Source organism: Halichoeres trimaculatus, unplaced genomic scaffold (assembly GCF_033239565.1).
Source record: "Halichoeres trimaculatus isolate MK-OKI-2021-1 unplaced genomic scaffold, fHalTri1.1 fHalTri1_scaffold_14, whole genome shotgun sequence".
NCBI classification, from domain to species: Eukaryota; Metazoa; Chordata; class Actinopteri; order Labriformes; family Labridae; genus Halichoeres; species Halichoeres trimaculatus.
The window spans coordinates 33,394,534-33,419,027 of NW_027437192.1; the positions used below are offsets into that span (position 1 = coordinate 33,394,534).

General features: G+C 43.1%; 1 protein-coding gene across 4 annotated transcripts; it reads right to left on the minus strand.

The window, feature by feature from the left end:
* Positions 1-421: 421 nt before the first annotated feature.
* On the minus strand, positions 422-23,384 carry LOC141803403 (uncharacterized). Of its 4 annotated transcripts, none has more exons than XM_074687400.1 (9): positions 23,199-23,384; positions 20,701-20,797; positions 16,127-16,240; positions 15,963-16,019; positions 15,685-15,822; positions 9,990-10,037; positions 9,743-9,856; positions 8,217-8,342; positions 422-628 (listed from the first exon to the last, which is right to left on the minus strand). In XM_074687400.1, the coding sequence occupies exons 2-9, from the start codon at positions 20,794-20,796 to the stop codon at positions 518-520; spliced, it is 804 nt and encodes a 267-aa protein (XP_074543501.1). In that variant the 5' UTR covers position 20,797; positions 23,199-23,384; the 3' UTR covers positions 422-517. The 4 variants fall into 4 exon arrangements, with proteins under 4 accessions (XP_074543501.1, XP_074543502.1, XP_074543500.1 ...); XM_074687401.1 differs by having other exon boundaries at positions 422-625; positions 20,701-20,800; XM_074687399.1 differs by having other exon boundaries at positions 20,701-20,800; positions 23,199-23,383.
* Between the last annotated feature and the right edge of the window lie 1,110 nt (positions 23,385-24,494).

A 24,494-nucleotide genomic window follows, 5' to 3' on the forward strand; every position in this document is an offset into this window, starting at 1 on the left:
AAGGCGCGATGTCACTGAGAGATATTTCACTTAAAACATTTAACACTGTTTTGTTCTCACTGGATCATGTTGCTTTTTGTTTAAATTAATTGTAGATTTATTAAAAAAATACAACTACTTTTGCAGTTTTTGCTCACTGCCGCAATGTTGTTGCAAAGAAACATCCAGAAACCTTGCAACATGCATTGCAGTTTTCCAGAAAGCTGCTGTGAACTCGGTCACTTTAGCCACAACATCACAACAAACGGTCGCAGCATCCTGGAGGGACTGGCTCAACCTGATACCATGAAACACTGAGGCATGTCTGGAACCCAACATGACCTTAGCTAAGACTCAGATTCTGATGGACACGGCTGCTGATTAAATATGCTGAATGCTGTCTGGCTTTTCACTCTGACATGAGCTGTTATAGCAAAGAGCAGTGTGTGTGTGTGTGTGTGTGTGTGTGTGTGTGTGTGTGTGTGTGTGTGTGTGTGTGTGTGTGTGTGTGTGTGTGAGTGAGTGTGTGTGTGGTCTTTCAGGGGTTTGCAATCCCTTCTTCGATGGGCTCCACCTGAGGTTCAGTGGGCGGGGTTGAGATGTCCTCCACCTGGTCTGAGTCAGGTTCAGTCACAACCACTTCTACCTGCTGACAGAGGGGAGGACGTTTCTCAGTGTGTCACAGAAACTCTGCTGTGGGAAACCTGGAGCTGCTGGAACACCTCAGATTAACCCCTTGATGCCTGTTATCGCGAATTTGCAGCATGGCCTGTCAGGTCTTGATGCACCTGAGGTGGCCTTTTTATCCCACCAATGCCATTTAATTCATATTCTACAAGTAACAAATTTATTTAATCCGACGGCCAATACCAAGAAACTGATTCCAAACTGTGTTGTTTCGGCTCTGATACAGCACGGGCCGCTGTCTGCAGTCACTACTCAAGAGGAGAAACTCTGGATAGCAGATAGATGTTTCGAAGGTATGTTATTGCAGCAGACTCTCCCGAAATTGTAATTAACATCCCAGTCCTCTACAGCTTACAACTAACGTTACTGTAAACTCAATAATGATATGTAAACATAAGCGACAGCTCTACTCACTGACAGTTCCTCCAGTCACATGAATCAAGATTGTTGATAATATTGATATGGAAATAGTCATAGTAGAAGTATGTATGTGTGTGTGTGTGTGTGTGTGTGTGTGTGTGTGTGTGTGTGAGTGTGTGTAAGAGAGAGACATAGAGTAGAAACCTAATGTACTCGATTCTCCCTTTCCTGAACGTAAGTGTTCAGCTCAGCAGATCGCTGAACGGTTCTAGAGAAATGAGACACAGTTGTTGTTGATTTGGTCATTTATTTAGACTCAACACACACAGTAAAACAGATAGAAAACTATATACACAGCCTAACTGAGCAAAGTAAAGTTAGCTTCGGTTAGTGAAAGTCTGCTAGCTTAATGCTAATATCAGTGGAAAACCCCATTGACGGGCTAACGCTATTATTATTATTATATTTATTATTATTATATTTATTATTATATTTATTATTATAATTAGCATCGTAACAGTAACTTTCACAGGCACAAAAATCCCTCCTCTTATCAATACCCACGGGAATACATTTTTCTGCCTCTTAAAAAATGCTAAGAAATGTTTTAAATTGCAGACATTCTGTCGCTGGGTGTTGATGCTTCTATGCACAGTCTCCCCCTGTCAACAGTATGGAAGTCCTAGATGGTCATTTAAAATCAGTCATGTAAACTCAAGCAGAAAATTAATTCAACTGCATTACATGGCTATTAACCAGGACGTCAACTATCCGCAGCGGGCCCTGTTTTCTGGGGCCCCCGCCGGTAAGTCTTTGCTGACTCTTGCTACATCTGCTGTCTCCCTGCTACCACCCCTGCTAACGCTAAGCCTCCTCACCGCTGCGGGCTCCGTGTTGGAGCCCCTGCGTGTAAGTGCCCGTACCTGCCCCTGCAAATCATCTGCTACCCCCTCGTCACTTCTCTGCCACAAACCTGCACTGTGCTTTTAGACCTGTACTGGCCCCTGTTGTCTTTGTTTTGCTCCAGGCGTCATGGCTCCACTTACCTCTCCTTCCGGCTGCATCAACTGCACCGTCCTCTCTGAAAAAGTCACCGAGCTGGAGCGGCGTATCTCCACACTCTACACACTTCGTGAAGCCGAGCTGCAAATGGACACAATCATCTTCCGTACTACTCCACCGGTGTCCGTGTCTTCCAGTTCCGATCAGCCCATCCGTCCCTCCAGTGCTCCAGCCGATGACTCCGCACCCTCTCCCCCTGGTGTCACCGCTCCCGACGGGGCAGCTGCTGCCTCAGAGCTCCTTCCTCCGATCTCCCCCAGAGAGCACTCCTGGATCAGGCAGGGCGCAAAGCCCAAGACCATCGCCACCTCCACTCCGCGAGATCCTGCATCCTGGACCCTGGTCGCTCCCCGTAGCGGGAGATCTCAGCAGCCCCCCGACTCGCTCCTTCACACAGTCCATCTGAATAACAGATATGACGCCCTTGCCCGACAGGATTTCACTCTCAAAAAGGATACTAAAACCCCTCAGCTGCTTTCCCCCCTGTCCTCCAACCCGCCGTCTCTTCAGACTCCCTCTCAGCGTGCTCCTCACCGTGCTGGCCGCCGCATATCCATCCCGCACTTCACACCGGCTCCAGCTCGGCTGCCTGCCACGCCCCCCTCATGCCACTCTCCAGCCGCTGGGATGCCTCCGTCCAGCACTGATCCCTCTCCTACTTCGTCAATTCCTCGCCCCCTTTTCCCCCCTACTACCTTATTGCTTGGCGACTCCATCACCAGAAATGTCCGTTTTTTCAATGTCATCACTCATTGTATCCCTGGGGCATCCGTCACTAACATCCTCGATAAACTCCCAGTCATACTCCACACACTACCTCCATCTGTCCATAGAGTAATTATTCATGTCGGCTGTGTAGATGCATCCCGCCGACAGTCCGAAATCACAAAAACTGTCTTCAATAAACTCTTCCATTATATCCAAACCACCGGGAAGTCAGTCTTCATCAGCGGCCCAATCTCTCCCCATAACCGTGGCTCAGGACTCTTCAGCAGGATCCTCTCGCTGCACACCTGGCTCCAATCAGCCTGCAGGTCTCATTCTCTGAGCTACATAGACAATTTTAACTTGTTCTGGGCGCGCGAATCCTTTTTTAGAACAGACGGGCTCCATCCTAATAAGCTGGGCAGTCGTATTTTAACAGCTAATATCCAGCATGCGGTTCAAAATCCACCATGTGACTGACTGTTTACACCTCGCACACAGCTCCCCCTGTCTTCTTCTACGGTACTATTCTCAAACTCCTCCACTTCTCACAGCGCCCTCATCAGGCCCCAGAGCTCACCTTCTCCCACTGCAGATCCTCTTCACATCCAGCCTGTCATCTCCGCCAGACCGTTCACCCTTCAACACAGACGCAACTACAGTAACACTCATAACCTCATCCATATTGTCCCCTCTGTTCCCACAACTCACAAACCCCAGCAGCACATCCTCAAGTTTGCTCTCCAAAACACTCGCTCCCTCAACAGTAAAGCTGTCATCCTGAACGATTTCATTTTGGACAATAACCTGGATTTCCTTTGTATCACTGAAACCTGGCACACTCATCTGGACTATTTCTCCCTCAATCAAGTCACCCCCCCTGGATACAAGTACATTGACAGACCCCGCCCCTCTGGTAGAGGTGGCGGCGTTGCCTCTGTTTTCAAGGACTTTTTCAAAACAAATCCCATTTCCACACCTACTGTTGAATCTTTCGAACATATCACTTTCAAAGTACTTTCCTCCACTCCCTTTGTCATCTCGATTATCTACCGGCCACCCAAACCGAATCCATCCTTCCTGTCTGACTTCACTGACCTCGTCACCCAGCTATCAGCCCACTCACCCTCTGTTCTACTTCTCGGGGACTTCAATTTCCACATCGACAACAAAAACTGCAAACATGCCTCTGATTTCCTGGACCTCCTCGACTGCCTGAACCTCTCACAACACATCAACTTTCCCACCCACTCCTACGGCCACACCCTGGACTTAGTCTGCACCTCCGGTCTCAACATCCAAGAACTCACCTGTTCCGACCTCCATATCTCTGATCACCTTGCCATAGCTTTTGACATCCATCTCCCAACCCCTGTTCTCAAAGAAAAACGTACTTTATCCTACAGAAATATCAAATCCATCCTGCCCCATGACCTCTCAGTTTCACTTAGCACTGCTTTAACCACCCACCCCCCTCCATCAATGGACAACCCGGACAAACTTATTACCCACTACAACAGCTGTCTCTCCACCTGCCTCAATCAGTTAGCCCCCTTAAAAACCAGAACTGTTTCTTTCACCCACCCTGCCCCCTGGTTCACCCCTCATCTCCACCACCTGAAATCCAAAAAACGCCAGCTAGAGAGACTCTCAAGAAAAACCAGACTCACTGTTCATATCCAAGCTTACACAGACCACCTCCAACTATACAGATCCGCCCTCACCCACGCCCGCTCCAACTACTACTCCAATCTCATTAACACTGGCTCGAACAACCATAAAGCTCTTTTCTCCACCATCAACAAGCTCCTTAACCCCACAAACAATACCACAGACTCCTTCACCACTGAAAAATGTAACTCCTACCTCTCATTCCTCCAAACAAAAATCAACAGCATTTACAGTTCTCTACCCACACCGCCCCCCTCTCATGTCTCCCCCCTCTTCACTGCCCCTCTCATCACCTCTCCACTTTGCAAATTCTTACCGATTTCCCAAGCCGACCTGTCAAAAATCATTACTACTATGAAATCCTCCACTTCTGTCCTCGATCCCATCCCCTCTTCCCTTGTTAAAGCCTGTCTCCCCACCATCTCCCCGCTTATCACCGCCATCGTCAATTCCTCCATCACCTCCTCCACCGTTCCTCCGTCGCTGAAACTGGCTGCCATAACCCCCATCCTCAAAAAACCTGGACTCAACCCCGATGACCTCCACAACTTCCGCCCCATTTCAAATCTCCCCTTTATTTCCAAGATACTTGAAAGAGCCATTGCATCCCAGATCAAGACCCACCTTACCAACAATAACCTGTATGAACAATTTCAATCCGGATTCCGTACCCACCACAGCACAGAAACTGCTCTCCTCAAAATAACCAACGACCTCCTCCTCTCCTCTGACTCTGGCAACCTCACCATCCTCATTCTCCTGGACCTCACTGCCGCCTTTGATACCATCAATCACTCCATCCTGTTATCCCGTCTCAAATCCCATCTCCTCATCACCAACGACGCTCTCACCTGGATACAATCTTATCTAACAGACCGGAAACAATTCATCTCCACCAACAGCTGCTCCTCCACTACTGCCCCCCTGTCCCAAGGTGTCCCTCAGGGCTCGGTGCTTGGTCCCCTCCTCTTTATCCTGTACCTCCTCCCCCTCGGTCAGATTATCCATCGCCACGGTCTCCATTTCCATTGCTATGCAGATGACATTCAATTATACATATCCACAAATTCCATCAACCCTCAGATCCACTCCACCCTCACTGACTGCCTCTCTGACATCAATTCCTGGTTAGAATCAAATTTCCTCAAACTCAACAGTTCCAAAACAGACATCCTCGTCATAGGTCCACATTCCCTCACCTCCGCAGCCAAAGACTTCCACCTCACCTTCAACAGCACCACCCTTTCACCTGCACCCTACTGCCGTAACCTTGGAGTCATCTTGGACAGTTCCCTCAATTTCAACCAGCACATAAAATCAGTAACAAAAACAGCTTTCCACCACCTCAAAAATATTGCCCGCCTTCGCCCCTCTCTCTCCTTCCCTGCAGCCGAAACCCTCATCCACGCTTTCATCACCTCACGCATTGACTACTGCAATAGCATACTCTACGGCTCACCATCCACCCTCCTCAATAAACTTCAGTATATCCAGAACTCCGCCGCTCGCCTCCTCACTCACACCCGTTCCCGTGAACACATCACCCCCATCCTTCACAACCTGCACTGGCTCCCCATCCCTTTCCGCATCACATTCAAAATCCTTCTGCTTACCTACAAAGCCCTCCATAACCAGGCCCCCCCATACCTCACGAACATGCTCCACCCCTACATCCCTTCCCGTCCCCTCCGCTCCTCGGATTCTAACCTCCTCACCGTCCCTAGGACCAAGCACCGAACCTGGGGGGACAGAGCCTTTTCAGTTGCCGCCCCCTCTCTCTGGAACTCACTCCCTCAAAACATCCGCAACTCCACTGACCTCACCATCTTCAAATCCAGTTTAAAAACACACCTCTTCCGCACTGCTTTCAACCAGTAATCCACAGTCCCTCCTCAACGCTCTATGTTTTTACCTTTTTACCTTTGCACTGTAACCTTCCGTTTTTATCTGTTTTCTGTTGTTCACCTGTCTTTTATCTGCACTTTTAACTTTTTATGTAAAGCGACTTTGAGTTTTGTTGAAAAGCGCTCTATAAATAAAATTTATTATTATTATTATTATTATTATTATTAACGCAGCACAAACTCAATTCTGTCCAACTTCATCTGTTTATTATTTAGAGATTTAATTTAACTTTATAAAGCGTGCAGCTAAGTCTGGTAGCTTTTTAATAAACATATGCTTAAAGGCATTAAATGCAGTTAAGTATTGGAGTTTTTAGTGTTCAAAATGTTTACGCCAATATTTTCACTTTGATTGCAAATTAATATCACCTTCTAATATCAGTTATCGGCCTCCTTGCCTACTAATAATCGGTATTGGTATCGGCCCCCAAAAAATCCATATCGGTCTATCTCTATTTAGAGCTATATCTATCATAGCTGAAGTTAAAAAAGAAAACAATCATTTACTTTTACAGTTATTCTGTGTCCATTAGGAAAACTGTCCTCTTAGCTTCCATTGTGGCTGCACTTCTGTTGTGTTGAGGTTTTTGCATTCGTGTTGTTGCTTTTGCAAATCATCTGACACCCATTGGCCACCGTACAGTTGTACTTGCTATGCATAAATTAACAACGGCCACTCAATTTAACATCTGTGAGAATGCAAAAACACACCAAAAGTTTTTTTGTATAATTGTAAATTAATTCAGGCAGTAAGGGGTTAACTCAAAGTGTCAGAGCCTCACAGGAAACATCCTGACTGAGGAAGAGTTTTAAGTTAGGACAAAATGCTTTTTCTCTCGTTGATACTACACACAGCTGCTCATATCCTCAGAGACAACAGGTAGGAATTCTACAAGTGTAAAATCACTCTCCAAACTTCTGTCTGAATGACTTCAAATGAAACAGGCTACTGGGAAATGAACGAAACTTTCCACTTTTTGGGACCCTTCTGTTGAGGTGCCAGACTAAACCGGTCCCAGAAGGTGGAACTACAACACTGCAGACCATTGATTGGTTGAAAGAATGGTCACTTCCTGTGTAACAGCAGCTGAGCATTTCTTCTCATGGCAGCACACAGCCTTATCTGAAACAAGCTTGATTGTTCTCTAAGAGCCACATGCCAATCACAAAGAAGACGAATTGCAGCATGTCTTCCATCGTTGCTCTTTGTTTACTGTGTCATGTTTGTCTTCTTCGCTGGATTTATTAGCGGGGTATGCTTTGTCGCTGCTATGACATCTGGCTATTATGTAACTCAGTGTTTCTCAACCCTGGTCCTGGGGACCCCCTGCCCTGCACGTTTTTTTATGTTCCGGACTCCAACACACCTGATTCACATGATCAGCTCGTCATCAAGCTCTGCTCGAGCCTGATAACGAGCCATTCATTAGATTCAGGTGTGCTGGAGTGGGGTAACATCTAAAACATGCAAGGCAGGGGGTCCCCAGGACCAGGGTTGAGAAACACTGATGTAACTGATGCAGCTATCAGCATCCAGCTCACGTGCCGCCTACCATGAGAGGGAATGGTTAGGTGTGGAAACACAAACAGGATCAGGCTTAATTGATCCAACTGTACCAAACTGTACTGATCTAACCAGACTGCTTGGTGGAAACAGGACTTAATATAAATTTAGGTAAGTACGATTTAACTGTGGATTGGTAAAAGCTGTGGCTTCCTGTCGTAAATTGGTGATGAACCCATAAATAAAGCCAGGAGTGGAATAGAAAGCCCCATGACCCTACACATCTGGAAACACTTGGATTTGGTTTATTTTTGTTGAGGCTGTTTCTAGAATGAAGGACGTACCTGGGACGGCTCAGCTGCAGCTGGAGCTACGTACACTGCTGGGACAGCCTGAGCAGGCGCAGCGGCTGGGACAGGTGTGACAGCAGGGGGCGCACTCTTTGGATAGGTTGGTCGCTGACTTGGAGTCTACAGGGTGCACACACACACACACACACACACACACACACACACACACACACACACACACACACACACACACACACACACACACACACACACACACACACACACACACACACAGGCTTACAGATCATTATTTTACTAGTGCTGTGAAAGAACTGGAACAAGCAGTGCTACAGTCAGTCAAACCTTTAAAGAGAATAAAGAAGTGTAGGTTGGATGACGCTCAGGTGTCTCTGTTTTACCACATGAGGTGAGGCACAAGCCTTCAGTCAATCATTGTGTTTTCTTTAGTTAGGCTTGAGTCTTTGGTACTGGAGCTGAGTGAACACTAAACTTCAAGTACTGACTCTAAACTCATGTCAACAAACTCAGCGTAACATTTGATTCAGATCGAACTTTTGAGCCACACATTAAAAATCTGTTAAAAACAGCTTTTTGTTACTTGAAGAGCATCGCTAAAGAGTATCAGTTTCTCTCTTGAGCTAACACAGAGACAGGACTCCATGCTTTTATCGTATAAAAAGTCCATTAATGGGGCGCTCTCCTTTCTGTCTTCATTTCTCAGCTTCAGCTCCTCCAGGACTCCACTGAGAGGAAGCTGACCAAGACCACAATCACTTTACACAACTTAAAGTCTCTGCATTGGCTGCGGCTGTTTGTCAGGATTGATTTTAAGGTTCTTTCACTGGGTTTTAAAGGTCTTAATGGTCCAGTACCCTCTGGTTTATCTGATTAGCTTTCATCATATGTGCCTGTGTCAGGTCTACCAGTCCAGGTCTTTCAACTGTGGAACAGTTAAAGGACCTGAGGGCTGCACAGAGCTTAAACATTTTTAAAAGAAAACTTATCTTTTTACTTTAGCTTTTAACTGAGTTTTACTTATTTATCTATTTATTAATCCATTTCTTTATTTTTGTATTTATTTATCTAAATAAGTTGAGATCTTATTATTTTCAAGGCCATATGATTTTGATTTTTCAGAGTTAAAATTCTGTAGCTTTACTTATTTTTCTCTTTTACTGCTTTAGTGTTTTGGTATTTTATTAGCTCATGTGTTTCTTTTGATTCAGTTGTTCTATTTTATTATCTTTAGTTGAACATCTTATTTTACCCTCAGTGTTTCCTCATTAAGGTCTCCAGATAGTGTTTCCACAGTTCCTCAGTTTATCTGCACAGATTTTGATTATTTTTTAGTTATTATTTTTAATTATTTTTTTATTTACTTATTATTATATTTTTGTCAAGCACTTTGTGTTACCCTCTTGTTTATGAAAAATTTGTTTGTTTTCCACTGCTTATCTGCGTTCGGGTTGCAGGGGCAGCAGTGCCATCAGCCAAGACCAATGGCTGATCGATCAACTAACTGATTGATGTGGCTTGAAATACACATCTCTAGCACTCACCCTGCCTCCACCTGCAGCAAGGACACTGAGTCCAAAAAGCATGACAGTGATGCAGATCAGCAGCTCCAGAACCAGGAAGATGACCAGCGTTCCCAGGATCCCATCGATCAGCAGCTGAGCAGAGAAAGCGGTGAGACAGCAGGGTGAGAGGTCAGGAGGAGGACTCTGACCCACACTCAGTGTTCTGATGTGACAAAATGAAACCTCTCTGACAGAAGTATTTTTAAAACAGTGTTCAGTCACTTACTTTACACTTTTGCTCGATCAGCCCGGTGCATTTCCTGAAACAATGTTGCTGCAGTGAACAGAGAAACATAGAGTCTGTTTCTTTATAATATTCATTTACAACTCTTTTACTTTACCCTAGAGCTACTGAGAGTGGCCCTTTGACCAGCTGTTTGCAACCAAAATACAGCAAATATTTAGATATTCAGCATCTGATGTTTGAGATTTCTTTTTGTTCTGGATAAAAAGCCTCAGATCCAGACTGGTTTGAAGATCTGCACAGCTTTCATACCTTATATCCCTGTCAAAAATATATGTATATGTATCTGCTGAGCTTATTACAGGGCCACATAATGAGGGACACACCCCTCTGCCCAGCAGAGGGCGCTGCAGTTACACAGACAGATGAAGCTGTTTAAAGAGGGATGATTAAGAGGGATCAACACCTGTGCTGCAGTCACACTGGGTGATATCATGTGTGTTTGTGAGGTGGCTGACTCTGTCACTCTCTGTGAACAGTTACAGCTGTGCACGCATGATGTCAACAGAAGTGCTGCCCAGTGGTCGGTCAAGTGTTGTGAGAGTGTTAACCATCAAAAACGATTTTCTAAATTACACCAGTTAATACAGAGGAGAAATCCAGAAAGGACTTTGAACACATAAGTGACTCATGCTTGTAGCTGCTGTGATGGAAAATTTTTGTCCTTGTGTAACTTGAACAACTTCTCTCAGTTCATTATAGAGTGGCTCAGTCAGCATTTGTGCTGTTGAAAACACCTAGCATCTGTTTCTGTGGCAAAAACGTTCATAATCTGTTCCTGTTTCTGTACCCCCACATGTAGAGCAAGCCTGAACCGCTCCTCTGAGTGCAGAGCCCTCAGATGATCTCAGGATATTGCCATGTATGGGTATGACATGTTATCTGTTTGCTTCTCTCCAGGACAGAACTAAAAGAGGAAGACACCTTATTTTTGATTCTGTGTTCTACACCCTTCTGTTCTGTTGACTAAACCCTTGGTACAGAGATTATTAAAGTAACAGAAAAACAAACAGTCTTGAGGAATCTTTATTTCACCTCAACCCTGGGATAGAGGATAAATTCTATGACACTGCATTATCAGTTGACACTTACCTGACTGTGAAATATGACATGACCTGTGCTGGTGCCAGTAAATCAGAAGCCCCCCCCCCCCCCCCCCCCCCCCCCCCCAAACCAAACAAACCACACTAACCACAAAGAGGAGCCAGAAAACCAGGTCCACACAGAGACCTGCTCCAAATCTATCAGGACATTAATGTTTTTGTATTTTAAGACCAGTAACAGGACTAGTGTGATAGATGCTGTGAGAAGGATCGGTTTTAATTGGACTGCAGCGCCACCTTCTGGCCCAGAAACCCACACACAATTACGTAGCGATGTGGTTTGAAACATGACAACAAGCAAATGCTGGAAGAGTGTACCCTACATCAGTAGCTGGCTAAATGTATTGCTACCATCAGCCTGGTGCTACAACATAACCATAGGCTAATGTGACAACAAGCTAGCTGTTAGTTCATACAGTAGTTTAGTAGCCATTTGTACACAGCTCTGGCAGCCCGTTGCTCTGAGACATGTCTGTAACATGTAATGTTAGTGAATCCTGGTTATGTCCTACCAGTCATCTACCAATCAGAGCTAACGTAACCTCACTCTTCATTTATTGAACAGACCACTGCAGAATGACTGCTGACTGTGGGTTGGAATCAACAATAGCACAAACAGTTTAGCCCTTTTAGCCTTTAGCTCGTGCTCTATCTCTCTTCTGTTTATCATTCTTCTGCTCTTCTGTCCTTTTTCTGTCCGACAGTTAGGCTCCTGTGTCCACCATCACTACAAAATTAATCACAGAAATCGTTTTCAGCAGAGAAAAAGACAGATCTCTCTTCTCTCTACTAAACTTCATCATCTGGGGTGGCGTTGTCACAGAGACTTGGACATGCAGTAAATCAGTCTGGTCCTGCTTGACCCAATCAACCAAAACAGGAAGCTGAGAAGTAGTGTTTAGAAATAATCTATATTAGTGCTAATAATCTCATTTCAAAGTGTGGATTAAGATCAGACACATATCTAGAAAGGAGACTTTACAAGATTAATAAGAAACTCCTCACATGGACTTTAAAATCTGTTTCTGTTGATCCTAATTTGAAAGTTCACTTACAGGGTGGGCCAGAAAGAATTACCCATTGTTTTTTCTGTACTATCCAAAATGCTTGCAGACAAACATAACAAACATTGAACACAGTTTCTACACTTTATTCTCTGTCACCAAAAAGATTTACATCTTAATATGACCACCATTTGCCTTCATCACAGCCTGGAAATGACCTGGCACTGCCTGGCATGAGCGCCACACTGTCTCTACATCAAGTTTTGACCATGACTTCATCAGAGCTGTCTTCAAAGCTGTGACACTGCTGTGAGATACTCTTGAGACCTCCCTCTCCAGGATAGACCAGATCACAAAGTCCATAAGATTTATGTCCGGACTTGACGGAGGCCACATGTTCTTGTCCCAGAAGCCAGGAAAGTGCTGCTTGCACCAGACCTGTGTGACATTGGATGTGTGAGCTGGTGCTCCATCTTGTGTGAAGACAAACTGGTTTCCAAACGCATTGGTTCACCAAGGCAACACTTTTTCTTCAAGCATTTGAAGGTACACCTGGCTGTTCACTTTCCAAAGGAGACTGTGAGCCATCAGATGCAACAGCATCCCACACTTGACTCCAGCTGGCTTCTGATGACCAAAATGAGTTCTGCCTTCGGGTAGGTGCTGTGCACTATGTGCATAAACCCTGTCATTCTGGGAATTGACCACTGCCCGAACGGTGAAGATCTCATCAGACCAAAACAGGACTTTGTCTGTGGCACTCTGGATCTCCTGCAGCATCGTTTCCCCGTCAAGACGTTTTTTCTTAGAAGCAGCTGAAATTAGTTGTCTGTGTTGCATTTTTAGTGCTTTCAGTCCGAGCTCCTGTTTGACGATTCTTCTCAGTGAAGTTCTTGAGATGTTCACTTCCTTTGCTGTTGCCCTCATGCTTCTGCGAGGATTCCTTTGGATTCTCTTTCTCACCATCTCATCAACCCTTTTGGTCCAGACTGAATGTTTTCTTCCAGGGATTGGCTTGCTGGTGGTATTGCCAGTCTCCTTGTATCATTTCATGACATTGTAGACAGTCCTATGACAAACGTTCACCTTTTTCATGATTTGCATTGTTGTCAGTCCAGCCTCCTTCAAGGCCACAATCTGGTCGCACTTACCCTTTGATGCCATATTAGACAATCATTAGGAGTAAACAAATAAACTTAGGTACATCAAAAGCTATGCCTTTTAAGAGAAACTATCCAAAATTTTAAGTTTCTGGGACAAAAGCTCAGCAAACAAAATAAAGATATACAATGGGTAATTCTTTCTGGCCCACCCTGTACTCTCCATATTGAGTCCAAGTGTGGTCATAACCTCGGCCTGAAACCAACCTCTTCATTAAACACACATGTAAAAACTGGATTTAGAATATCAGCAGCATACCAACAGTCTAAAATAACCTAAAATGAACACTATTAAACACTGTTATCTGTACAGCTGACATTAAATTTAAATAAATAACATCAAGGCAGCTCAGTGACTATGAGAGGGGGCAGGTAACATGCTAATGTGTGAATCTCAGGAGGGATACATGAAGTCAGAGCCTTTAAAACAGTGTGAGCACGAGTTAACAATGATCACCTTCTGGGAGGTCTTCTTGTCTCAAAGGTTCATTTCCAAAGTGTCCTGCTGAAATCTCTTACAGTACTGGCTTTTCTGTGTTGCTACATGTTGAAGTGTTTTTAATATTCTGATGGCTTCAGAGAAGACCCTACCTTTTAAAATCTCCATTCCATCTACTATAAGAAAAAAATCCATCCAAAATGGGATTTATAAACTGGGAACATCTCTATATGAGCTGATAGTACACCTCTTGTTTAGACTCAAAGGCTTTGGACCAGTCTAAATCATCTCACATGCCTCTGGTTCATGTGAAGCTAAAATCAATCCACAGGTTGTTTGATATTTTATTACATTGAGATATGGGCTCAGCTCAGAAACAGATTTCTGTCCTGCAAACATTGTTTCAGTCTTGCACTCAGGTCTTCCCAAAACAGACTGATCATTTGAGCCAGAATAAAAATTGATTTCTTTATATACATACAGTAGTGTGTAAGGAGTTAAGGCAGTGTGAAAAGTGCTCTGAACTGAGAACACTTTGAAAAAATTAGGTCTTGACTGTTTTTTTTCCATCAATGACTTCAATGAATGAAAACAGAGGAATAATCTAAATCAAGCCAGTAGCTAGTGTGACCACTCTTTGACTTCTAATCAGCATCAGGTTTACTCTGTAGTCTGCCACACAGGCTCTAAGGTTCTCAGCTTCTTGGTTGTTTCAAACGTCTTCAAGCACTAACCACGTCTAGATGACGTGGTACAATTTAACATCATCCCATTTCAGGCAAAATCCTGGTGTGCTTTCTATCTGCGGCTCCAAGTTTCTGTAGAAAAACTCTGTGTCTATGATCCTCATCCTTGCCCTTTCTCTGGGATTCATTTTAAAATCTTCAAAATGACATGTTAACGCCCAGTTTGGTTAAAAAAAACTCTGTCTGCAGAGGAAAACTACCTGGTAACCTCTTCCTAATGCAGTAGAACTACCTGATGTGTAGTTTCTAACAGTAGAAGTGCCTGGCATGTTGTTTTTCTAATGCGGTACAACTACCTAGTGTCTTGTTTTTAATGCAGTAAGAACTGGTCTGTCAGACACGTGTTATAATCCTATAGAGCCCCTGACCCTATGTAAATGTATTCTTAGAACTGATGCTGGTTAGAAGCAACCAAATATTGATTTGATTTAGATTTTCTTTCGTTCACAAACTCATTATTTTGTTCACCGATGAAACAAACCCGTTTTATAAACTAGTTGTACTTAGTTTTTGCTCCCGACTGCCTCAAACTTAAGCACAGTACTTTATATTAAGCATATATATAACAGTCATATTAGGGCTGTCAATTTACATATTTACTCATTCCACTTTCTCATCTCTGAACAGGCTGTGTAATTAGGTTTCAAATCAGTCACTGAAAGTAGGTATACTGAAAAATTGGTGAGCATTTAGAATATGATGTTAAACGTTGTAGAATATAATGTGAGAAGCAGTAGAATGTGCTATAGGAAGTTGTAGAATATGCATAGAGAATATGATGTTAAAATTTGTAGAATGTTCTGGAAAAAGTTGTAGAACCTGATGTTTTTCTTTCTTTCAACTTCTTACATCACACTCTACAAGCTGATGTTTCTGTCATGCAGATAATGTTAGTGATAATGGCAAGAACCAATTGAATTGCTGGACTACAGGGTGAGCTGGGTGTCTCACTACCAGATCATCTGTGCATCAAATCATGCTTGAAACAGTGAGTAGCCTTAAATGGAGCTGTGTAAACTCATGATGGGGACATCTGACAGCCCTAATGTGATCTGATCTATATCTGGGGTAACTCTGGGATAATGCTAAGGCGCTCCACAAACAGTGACTGTTTCAGTTTCAGTTGAAATGAGCCTGGGACGTTAGGCCTCGTCTGTCCTGATAAATGCAGGGTCAGTGTGAAAACACATGAGACAAAAGGAACAGGTCATCAAAAAGACATTACCACAGCGTGCAGCTCCAGCCTGCGGCAGTGCTCACAGTGGTAGGAGTCCTGGCGGTAGGGCAGGTGTTTGGACATCAGACCCAGAGCAGCTGTGGCGAAGGCAGCGCTGATGAGGTGAAGGACCAGGACACATTTCACCTGTGGATAAAGACAGGAGTGCTGAGGACACCAAACATGGTAGCTTACACCTTTATTTAAGACTCAGACCGCGTGTGAGCGTGGGGTGTGTTTGACATGATCCAGACTTGAAACAGGGTTCTGGTTTGACTCAGACTCACCCAGAACAGACTGGGTTTCCTCCCAGCGTGAATCAGCACTGAACCAGACAGTGTCACCTGTAGGGTTAAAGTCAAAGTTACTTTGATTCAACATTAAGAGGGAGTGAGCTGGAGGTTTGGAGTGTTTCTAACCAGCTGCTGGGAGAATAAAGTTTGGAAATCACCTGTATGACTACAACCAGGAAGAGAGCGATGTCTCCTGTGAAGTGGACCTCGTGAACCTGCAGCACAGATGCACTCAGACACAGAATCAGGCCTGCAATGACCACCTGGATAGCCTGACAGGAACAGAGCAGGGAGAAGAGATGATCAGCTCACAAAGAAACATGGTCAGAGGTTAGAGGCTACCACACAATGCACTGAAAGGTTTGCTTTAAAGCAGACTCTGAACACAACCAATCACCTGATCTTTTCCCCTCAGTTCCCTGTCTGGTTTAGGTATTTTGGGTTGGTCTTGGAAACTTATTGGAGTACACTGTTTTGGAGGTGTTTCTGCAGTTTTCTGGTCCCTGTTTGACCAAAGTGAAAGCTGCTTTCTGCACAAACATGAGACGCCCATAATCAGCACAGGAGAATCAAGCAGAAACCCCCGGTCTAAGAATATGAGACAATGCTGACGTGCTAAAATCTCTTGTTTCTTTAGTGTCTGCTTGAGGCCGGCTCTGAAAGGACAGGAAGTCACAGACACACCAAGTCAAATAAGTTGTTTCCATAGCAGAAATTAACCTACTTACAGCCTGGTAAATAAAAGGTCCTCTGTCTGCATCTCTAATTTCAATATCAGAACACACTGTACAGGGGGGTGATTTTTTTTCTAACTCTTGAGGTTAGAGGATATTATTAAGATTGCAAGCTCGCCCAATCAGCAAAACCAAGAGGCACAGCTCAGCTCAAATTGTCATGTGAAAAAAAAGGCCCACATGAAGGGGCTGCTAAAAGGAAATCATTCGTCAGCATGGATTCACACGGACCTGGCAGGAACATCAAGCACAAACCAAGCTTTAGCATGCTCTGCACAGAGTCAGACATGTTTCTGCTTTAGGTTGCCCTCAGCCGGCGTTGTTTCTGCCTGTGACAGAATCTCGAGGCATAGCCGGGGGGCTTTTAGGAGCTTCATGATGTCACATCTTCTTTTTGCTTTTGGCAGATGATGTGGTTCTGTTACAGGCTGGGAACTGGCTCCAGACTCTGAGGTGGACCATATTCTGTACGAAAGATGGACAAAGTCCTCTTGCTGTGACCCACTGGTTTCTGAAGCAGAGTTTATATCCCACCATCAGCAGTCACCACATGTGGACTCAACCAAACTTTCAGATACATGAGCTGTAAACAGGTTTATTCCTGCTGTAAAGATTGATTGTTTGGCTCCATGTGAATGTGGTTTCTGGTGCTTCCGTGGAAAACCTCATGTGGACTCTGATGTAATAGTAGTTTTGCACTTTTGTTGAGGGATTATAATGCCCATCAGCAGTGACTGCCTCAGAAACCTCTTGGAAGAACTGGAAGGTTTAACTAGGAAATGAGATGGACAGATAGATAGATGGACCACCGGGTGGATGAATGAAAAGTATGTATGTGTGTATTAGCTGTGTATCTACAGGTGGACCTGGCTGGGCCTTGGCTCACCCACTTGCCTTGGTCCAGACAGTCCAACTTTTTAAAAATCTTTTTTATTTATTTTTTGTGAATAAATCTGTTTTTGTTGTAATTGGGTCAGTCTGAGCCTCTGAGCCACCATGTGCACAGCGTCTCAGATGAGGACCTATAGGCTGTAATACACCAGATGCGTCTCCGGTCCGGCTCCAATCCTTTGCGTGTTTGCTGTGTACGTCAACTCAAACCAATAGTGTTTTCAGCCTGGCAGCTTGCAGGACGCCATACAGCACTAGTCATGATAATGAGGAGCTGAGAAGCTTCTTGTCATTCTTTTTTGGGGTGTTAAACCTCAAACCTGTTGACTCCTGGCCAGGCTGTGCTCATCATGTCAGTTTGTTGCTACAGTGACGTTGGATATGATCTGGTTTGATTTATTTTGAAAGTCACTGGTTGTTATAAATTTCATATGTTCCTCGTAGCTGGGTTGTAAGCACTTTGTATATAATTTCATTCAGGCAACTTGGTGGGCAGACTGGGGTCCTTAGGATTTTGCATACTTTTCATTCAGCCACTTATACTAGTCTATCATGGTTCTGATAAGCCTAAACCAGACAACTGCAAACCTGCAGAAGACACCTGGGCAGAGTCTGGGCAGCAAAAGTTAAAGAAGATATGTCTCTTTAGTAAAAGTGCCAAGCACTACCTCTCACAGTGTCCAGACGATATCCAGCACTTGCCCGAAGAGATTGAAAGGTGGATCACAGATGGTAAGCGGGGCCACAAATGTGGTCAGACTAACCACAAGTCAGAGGCCTGCACTTTGACGAAAGCATGCAGCAAATGCCAAGAGATTCACCTCAGGGTACAACATGTCATCACCAAACCAGGCCCTCGTGTCTACCTGATCACTCCAAAGGATCACACTGTGTCCCCTAATCCCAAGCAGCAAAGGATGGTGTACCTCAAGGTGGCGCCAATCATCATCAGCCATGGAAGCAAGTCACTTCAAACTTATGCAATCTTGGATGATGGAGCTAAACGCACCATTATACTGCCAGCTACAGTCTGACACTTGGGACTTTAGGGCGAGACTGAGTCACTTGCCCTTCAAACAATCCACCAGGACATGACCTGACTTCCTGGATCTTCAGTCAACTTCCATGTGGCCTCTCTGACACGGCCCCCAAACAGTACTTGGTTGAAGTTGCTCTCACATTGAATCAGTCAGCTCTGTCAGAGCAGAAACGCTATCATCACCTGAGAGGCACCCAACTTTATGGCTTCAATAGAACACAGCCACTACTGCTGCAAGGGGCCGACTGTACCCATTTGATCACTGCCAAAGAACCTCAGGTTCCAGTCAGGTTTGGTACCAAAGGTGCACCTGCAGCCTTTCACACAGCACTTGCTTGGGTCCTTCAGGGTGCAGATGGTCTGGTGTCACAAGGCTCATCATGCTACTTCACTGTCCTCAGACCAGTGTCAGATAATCTCTACCAATATGTTGAACGCCTATGGCAGCTAGATGTGCTACTATTTCAGAGTGAATGATGAGCAGTGCGGTCCCGTTTGGATCAAGAAGCTGTAAACATCCTGGAAGCACGATCCAAGAGAGGGAAGGTCAGTGACATCTTCGGGTATTCCACCCCCCTGCTCTACATTAAGGATGCTCCACCATAAGAGGCTACTGCCAACGCAGTCCTCCCTATGCTCTGCAGCGCAGAGCAACAACTGGTAAAAGACCCGGCTACAGCCAAAGTCCATGAGGCAGAGATCAAGAAACTCATTGAGGGAGGGTGCGTCAGTGGCTTGTAAATGGGCATGAAAGGGCGTGAATGTGTTTGAGTACTGATGGACAACTAACAGAAACTCAAAACCATTAGTGAATGAATGTAAGAGTGAATGGGTGTAAATGGGTAGGTGTAATCTGAGTAGTCAAAGACGAGAAAAAGCGTTATATAACCTCACCATTTACATGAGCGTGTGAAGCAGTGATTGTGAGCTCTTGGTCATTTGTAGTTAACGTTAACGATAGCTTCTTGTGGGTAACGTTGGGTTACTTGAACAACCCAACTGGCTGAGTAAAAAGAACCCAACAGTGTAGTCAAATTGAGCCTGTGGTTAGGTTATTTGAACAACCCAACCGGGTTGTTCATATAACCCAACTATTGGTTAAAGGAAACCAACCCAACTTGTTGGGTCAAAATAACCCAGCATGTGTTCTGTCCAATTTTTAACCAGTGTTGGGTTAAAAAAAAACCCATATTGGGTTGTTTTTAACCCAACATTTTTGAGTGTGTTGGCTCACCTCTTCATCGGTGTGTCATCAGTGAACCCCATTTTTTAGTTTAGTTTAAGTGTATTGTTTTCCACTGACTTTTTATGCTGCAATATCATACTCAGTTTGATTGTGAGTTCATTTTGGGATTGTTTCAGCATTGTTTGTTTTCATATTTGTGAAAATTTCCCATCAAAAGATTTGACAACCTAGTTAATTTTTCTCATGTGTTTTCTAGTTCCACTGTGCTGAAACATTTTGCAAGAAGCTGCTACACTGGGTGTTTTTGGTTCTGGGATGCCCAACTAAAAAGATCCAGATTGAGTTGACACGTTGACTTGAATAGAAACATATCTGATCCAATGCCATGACAGCGCTGTGTATTTCAGCCATTATGTTGAATGCTACAATTAGTGAAATTAATTGTGGGGCCCCTCCACTTTTATTCAGGTCCTGCTGCAGGTTGGTTTCTGGCTACGTCACTGGTTTGTATATATGTTGGGTTGGATGATGTATAATTGATTGGAGGATGATTGAACTGATGAACAGTTGTCATCGTTGTTTTTCAGCATTTATCAAACTGCAGAATTCTCCCCTGACTTTTTCTATCCATCCTGGAGATCAAGTTTCCATCATGGGGAGCAGATGTGCACACACAGCCAGTAAATTCATCCTGAGAGACAGGGCAGGATGACCTTTGTGCAGTAATGAAGCTATTTCATCCTCTTGTTTGCTCTCTTCCACTCAACTGTTGATACCCTAATACGTCCAATGTTTAAATAATCACTGGGAAATTTAAGGCGCTGCTGCCCTAATATTTTCCAGAGGTTCGTGCATGCAAAGGATTACAGACGACTGACTTACTCCCAGAGTCTTTGGCTCCATCTTGCTCAGACTCTGTCGTTGTCTCTCAGAGAGGTTCCCCATGGGGGGCATCGGGTCTTTGCCGTCCTGAGACATCCTGCTGTGGAGGGGAAATAAGAGAACATGTGGACATGGGTTATTTGGCCTTTAATTTGGGCTGCTTTAAGTCTAGTTCGGTCCAGTTCTCTTCCCTTCAGTCAAACTATCAGAAAACACTCTCTTAGAATTGTTGTTATACAAATGATGATACTCTTATGCAGATCTCCAGTGAGCCCAGGTCTGTTAGAGGTCTCTGCCTGTTAAAGGAGGCTTTTCTCACTCATGGTTAATAAATAGAAAGAGGAAAAGTGTTAGATCACTTCTGCCACGCAAATCCTCTCAGTGAAGAAAGAGTTGGTTTTAAAAAGTAAGAATGATCAGATTCAGTATGAGCCACATCAACCTGACAGGCACAGACAGGTGTTTTATATAATGACATAACATTTGTAATGACAGGGTATATGCTAAAATCCAGGGGTTGATTTTAATACCTTTTAAAGACTTTTTAAAAAAACATTCAAAAAGTTTAAAGACTTTATCAAAACTTTCAGTTGTTGTTGGCATCCCATCTTTAACAGTTGTAGTCTGCATTTTTACAGAAATGATGTCAGCTGAGAAGGAATAAAGCTTGAAAATACAAATGAAACTAAGGGCATGTTTAAGGACACTCCCACAAGTAACAAGAGTTATTCAAGGCCAACTTGCTGAAAAAAACGAGAACTTATTTCATCATTATCAAAATTGAGGACATGGGCCTGAAATTGTGTGATTTGCTGTAATTTTGTATTTAATTTCTCTTTTTAAAACTAGTAGTGACATTAATCAATAGCTGGTGTATTAACCTCTCAAAATCTTTATTGTTGTATCTTTTTGTAACTGGAGTCTTTATATATTTATTTAATTTTATTCTTTTTTTATATTTGTATTTTTCTACTGACTCTAAGTAAGTAAAGTATTTCTATTCTATTCTATTTTACAACTTTATCGCCTGAATGTTTAACGTCCTAATCAGGGGACAGTCGCAAGGAGGAAAAGAAATATCCATGGATATTTTTGGAGTCAAAGCTTGAATACCAATAAAATTTAACACCTCATAAAATCACTATTGAGACTTTTTAATACTTTTTAAGGGCCTTAATTTTTTCCAAAATTGTTTTATTGACGTTAAAAATACTTTTTAAGACCCCGAGGACACCCTGAATTAGACCTAAAGTAGTAGTAATGAACAAAGATAGTGTAGAGGAAGAATGTGTCAGTAAGGAAAGAAAAAGCTAGGAGTTGGAAAAAAAACCTGCAAATGTTGCTTGCCCAACTGACTCCTGATACTCCTAAAACTTCACATCTGGTTACATCTAGTGCAAAATACATTTCACAAAACACAAAAACATTGCTTAAAACAAAAATGTTTTTCAAAAAAGACAAATAAAAGTCACAGACCAAAATTAAATGTCACTGACTAAAAATAAGTTTCTCAGCACAAAACTATATTTCAAAAAAATACATTTCATACATTTCATGGAACAAATATAAATTTAAATAAATAAAATTTTACAGAACACAAATAAATATCACAAATCACAAACTAAATTTCAGGAAAAGGTCAGGGCCATGGTACTTGTCTCTGATTGACAGATTCTGTGAAATATATTTGTATTTTTGAAATAGACTATTTATTTTGAGAAATGTTTAGTGTCTTGTAAAATTTATTTTGCGCTATTTTAAATATTTATTTCCAATTGCCTTCAAGGCCACTGTGAGTTCTGCAAGCAGTGGATACAATCCATTATCCATGCTTGATTGTTTTAACACATGCATGACTTGGCTTCTAGTGCAACCCAGTGGCTGTTTTTTGGGCTGCACCTCAAGTAGCACATCATCCAAGGCTGACCTCATTACATCTGTTTTTAGATGAACACTCTAAGATCCAACAGTGCAAAACATACATTCATAGACTGGTCCAAAGCTTTTAACCAGTAGTGCATTTTTACTATCTAAAGTCAAAAATGATCACCCCATGATCTGGGGTCAGATCAATAACAGGCTGCCTCTGAGTCAGAGTTTAAGTTCAGTCGACACAGAGGCACAGAGTGCACACACAGTTACACACAGCTGGACTCAGAGTTTAGGTATCTGAGCTGACAGACGTTTCCAGGGAGGTCTGACACCCCTGAGCTCTGCAGCAGGCCGGGAGGCGCTGATGGACTGCAGTGAGATCTGACTCAGCTGCTGGAGCACCAAAACAAAAGTCAGGCCGAGCCATGCAGGACTCATCAGGGCTGCAGTTCAACACACATCCTCCTCAGCACCGCCATGACTTCCATCCCTTCACGCACTAAAGGTAACCCTGAGAAGGAACCGAGCCGGGAATGACACCTCAATGTCAGCCCACCCAGTCCCATCCCGGGTTACGTGTCCCGGTCTCTGCGGCGGGATGAAGCGCGATGAAAGGATGATCTTACCTGCAGCTGTCCGAGTCCTGGAATGTCCGCGACGTGCAGGTTGGTATCAGACCTGTCTGATGTATGTCAGTGTGTGTGTGTCAGGATGTTCTGCAGGCTGCAGCAGGGTGTGTTCACTCTGTGCTCTCACTGCAGCACTCTCAGGCTCTGACTTATTTCTGTTCACACTGCAGACAGCCCGCTCCGCACCGGCGGAGACCCGGTGACGTCACACCCCACCTCCCGAAAAGTCACCACGCATGATGTTTATATGATATGATAAATATGTGTTTTATGCCGAGATCTATCAGTAATATTCACGAGTTTAAGTCTCAACTGATAGGGCAAGCACCGAGTTTGCTGTAGCTCAAAAAATGTCCCAGGATGATGATAATAATAATAATAATAATAATAATAATAATAATAATAATAATAATAATAATAATAATAATAATAATAATAACAATAATAATAATAATGATAATAATAATAATCATTATTATTATTATTATTATCATTATTATTATTGAATAGTAATATTAATAATAATAACATCACAGAATAAGTTGATTAACCATTTTATTTTTTGATCATTTGCTTATTTTGATGCTTTCATTAGTTTATTTTATTTCGCTGATTTGGTTTTATTCTATTTCATTACCAAGCCTCAAACAAGCCAACTGTTTTCCTTACTGTCATTTTTTTTTTCATTTGATTTCTCTTTTTCCCTTTTTTTTAATTGTGTCATTTCTTTATTTATTTTTGCTAAAGTTGGATTAGTCCATACCTGAAAATAATAATAACAGTACTTTGGCATTTGTTTGTAAAAGGTACTGCATCAAAGTTTTGATATAGCATAAACATAAACATTTTTATGTTGATTTTTTTTTTTTTTTTGATTAATACAATGCGCCCTATATGATTACCATTGTTTAAAAAACACATATTTATACATGAAACAATGGTTATTACACAGATCACATTATATAAACGAAAACGTCTGTCTAACTTAAAATGTTAATTTTTCCTATGTATGGAAACTTAATCCCCACCCTGTAGATAGGGGCACTTTGAACTCTTTTTTTTTTTTTTTTTTGTCGTTCTAGCTCTTGTCCACATGGTGGCGGCAAATCACAGCTTGGTTTTTTACAGGCCATAGAAAAACGTGAACACCAGGACAGCCTGCGAATTGATCTAAATGAGACTGTTTAATGGGATATCAATGGCTTTCTTGGATAATAACAAGATAAATTTTAATTTTTACCACTCTATTCATTCCCTGAACAAACAGACCACAGATGACCACACATTAGACAT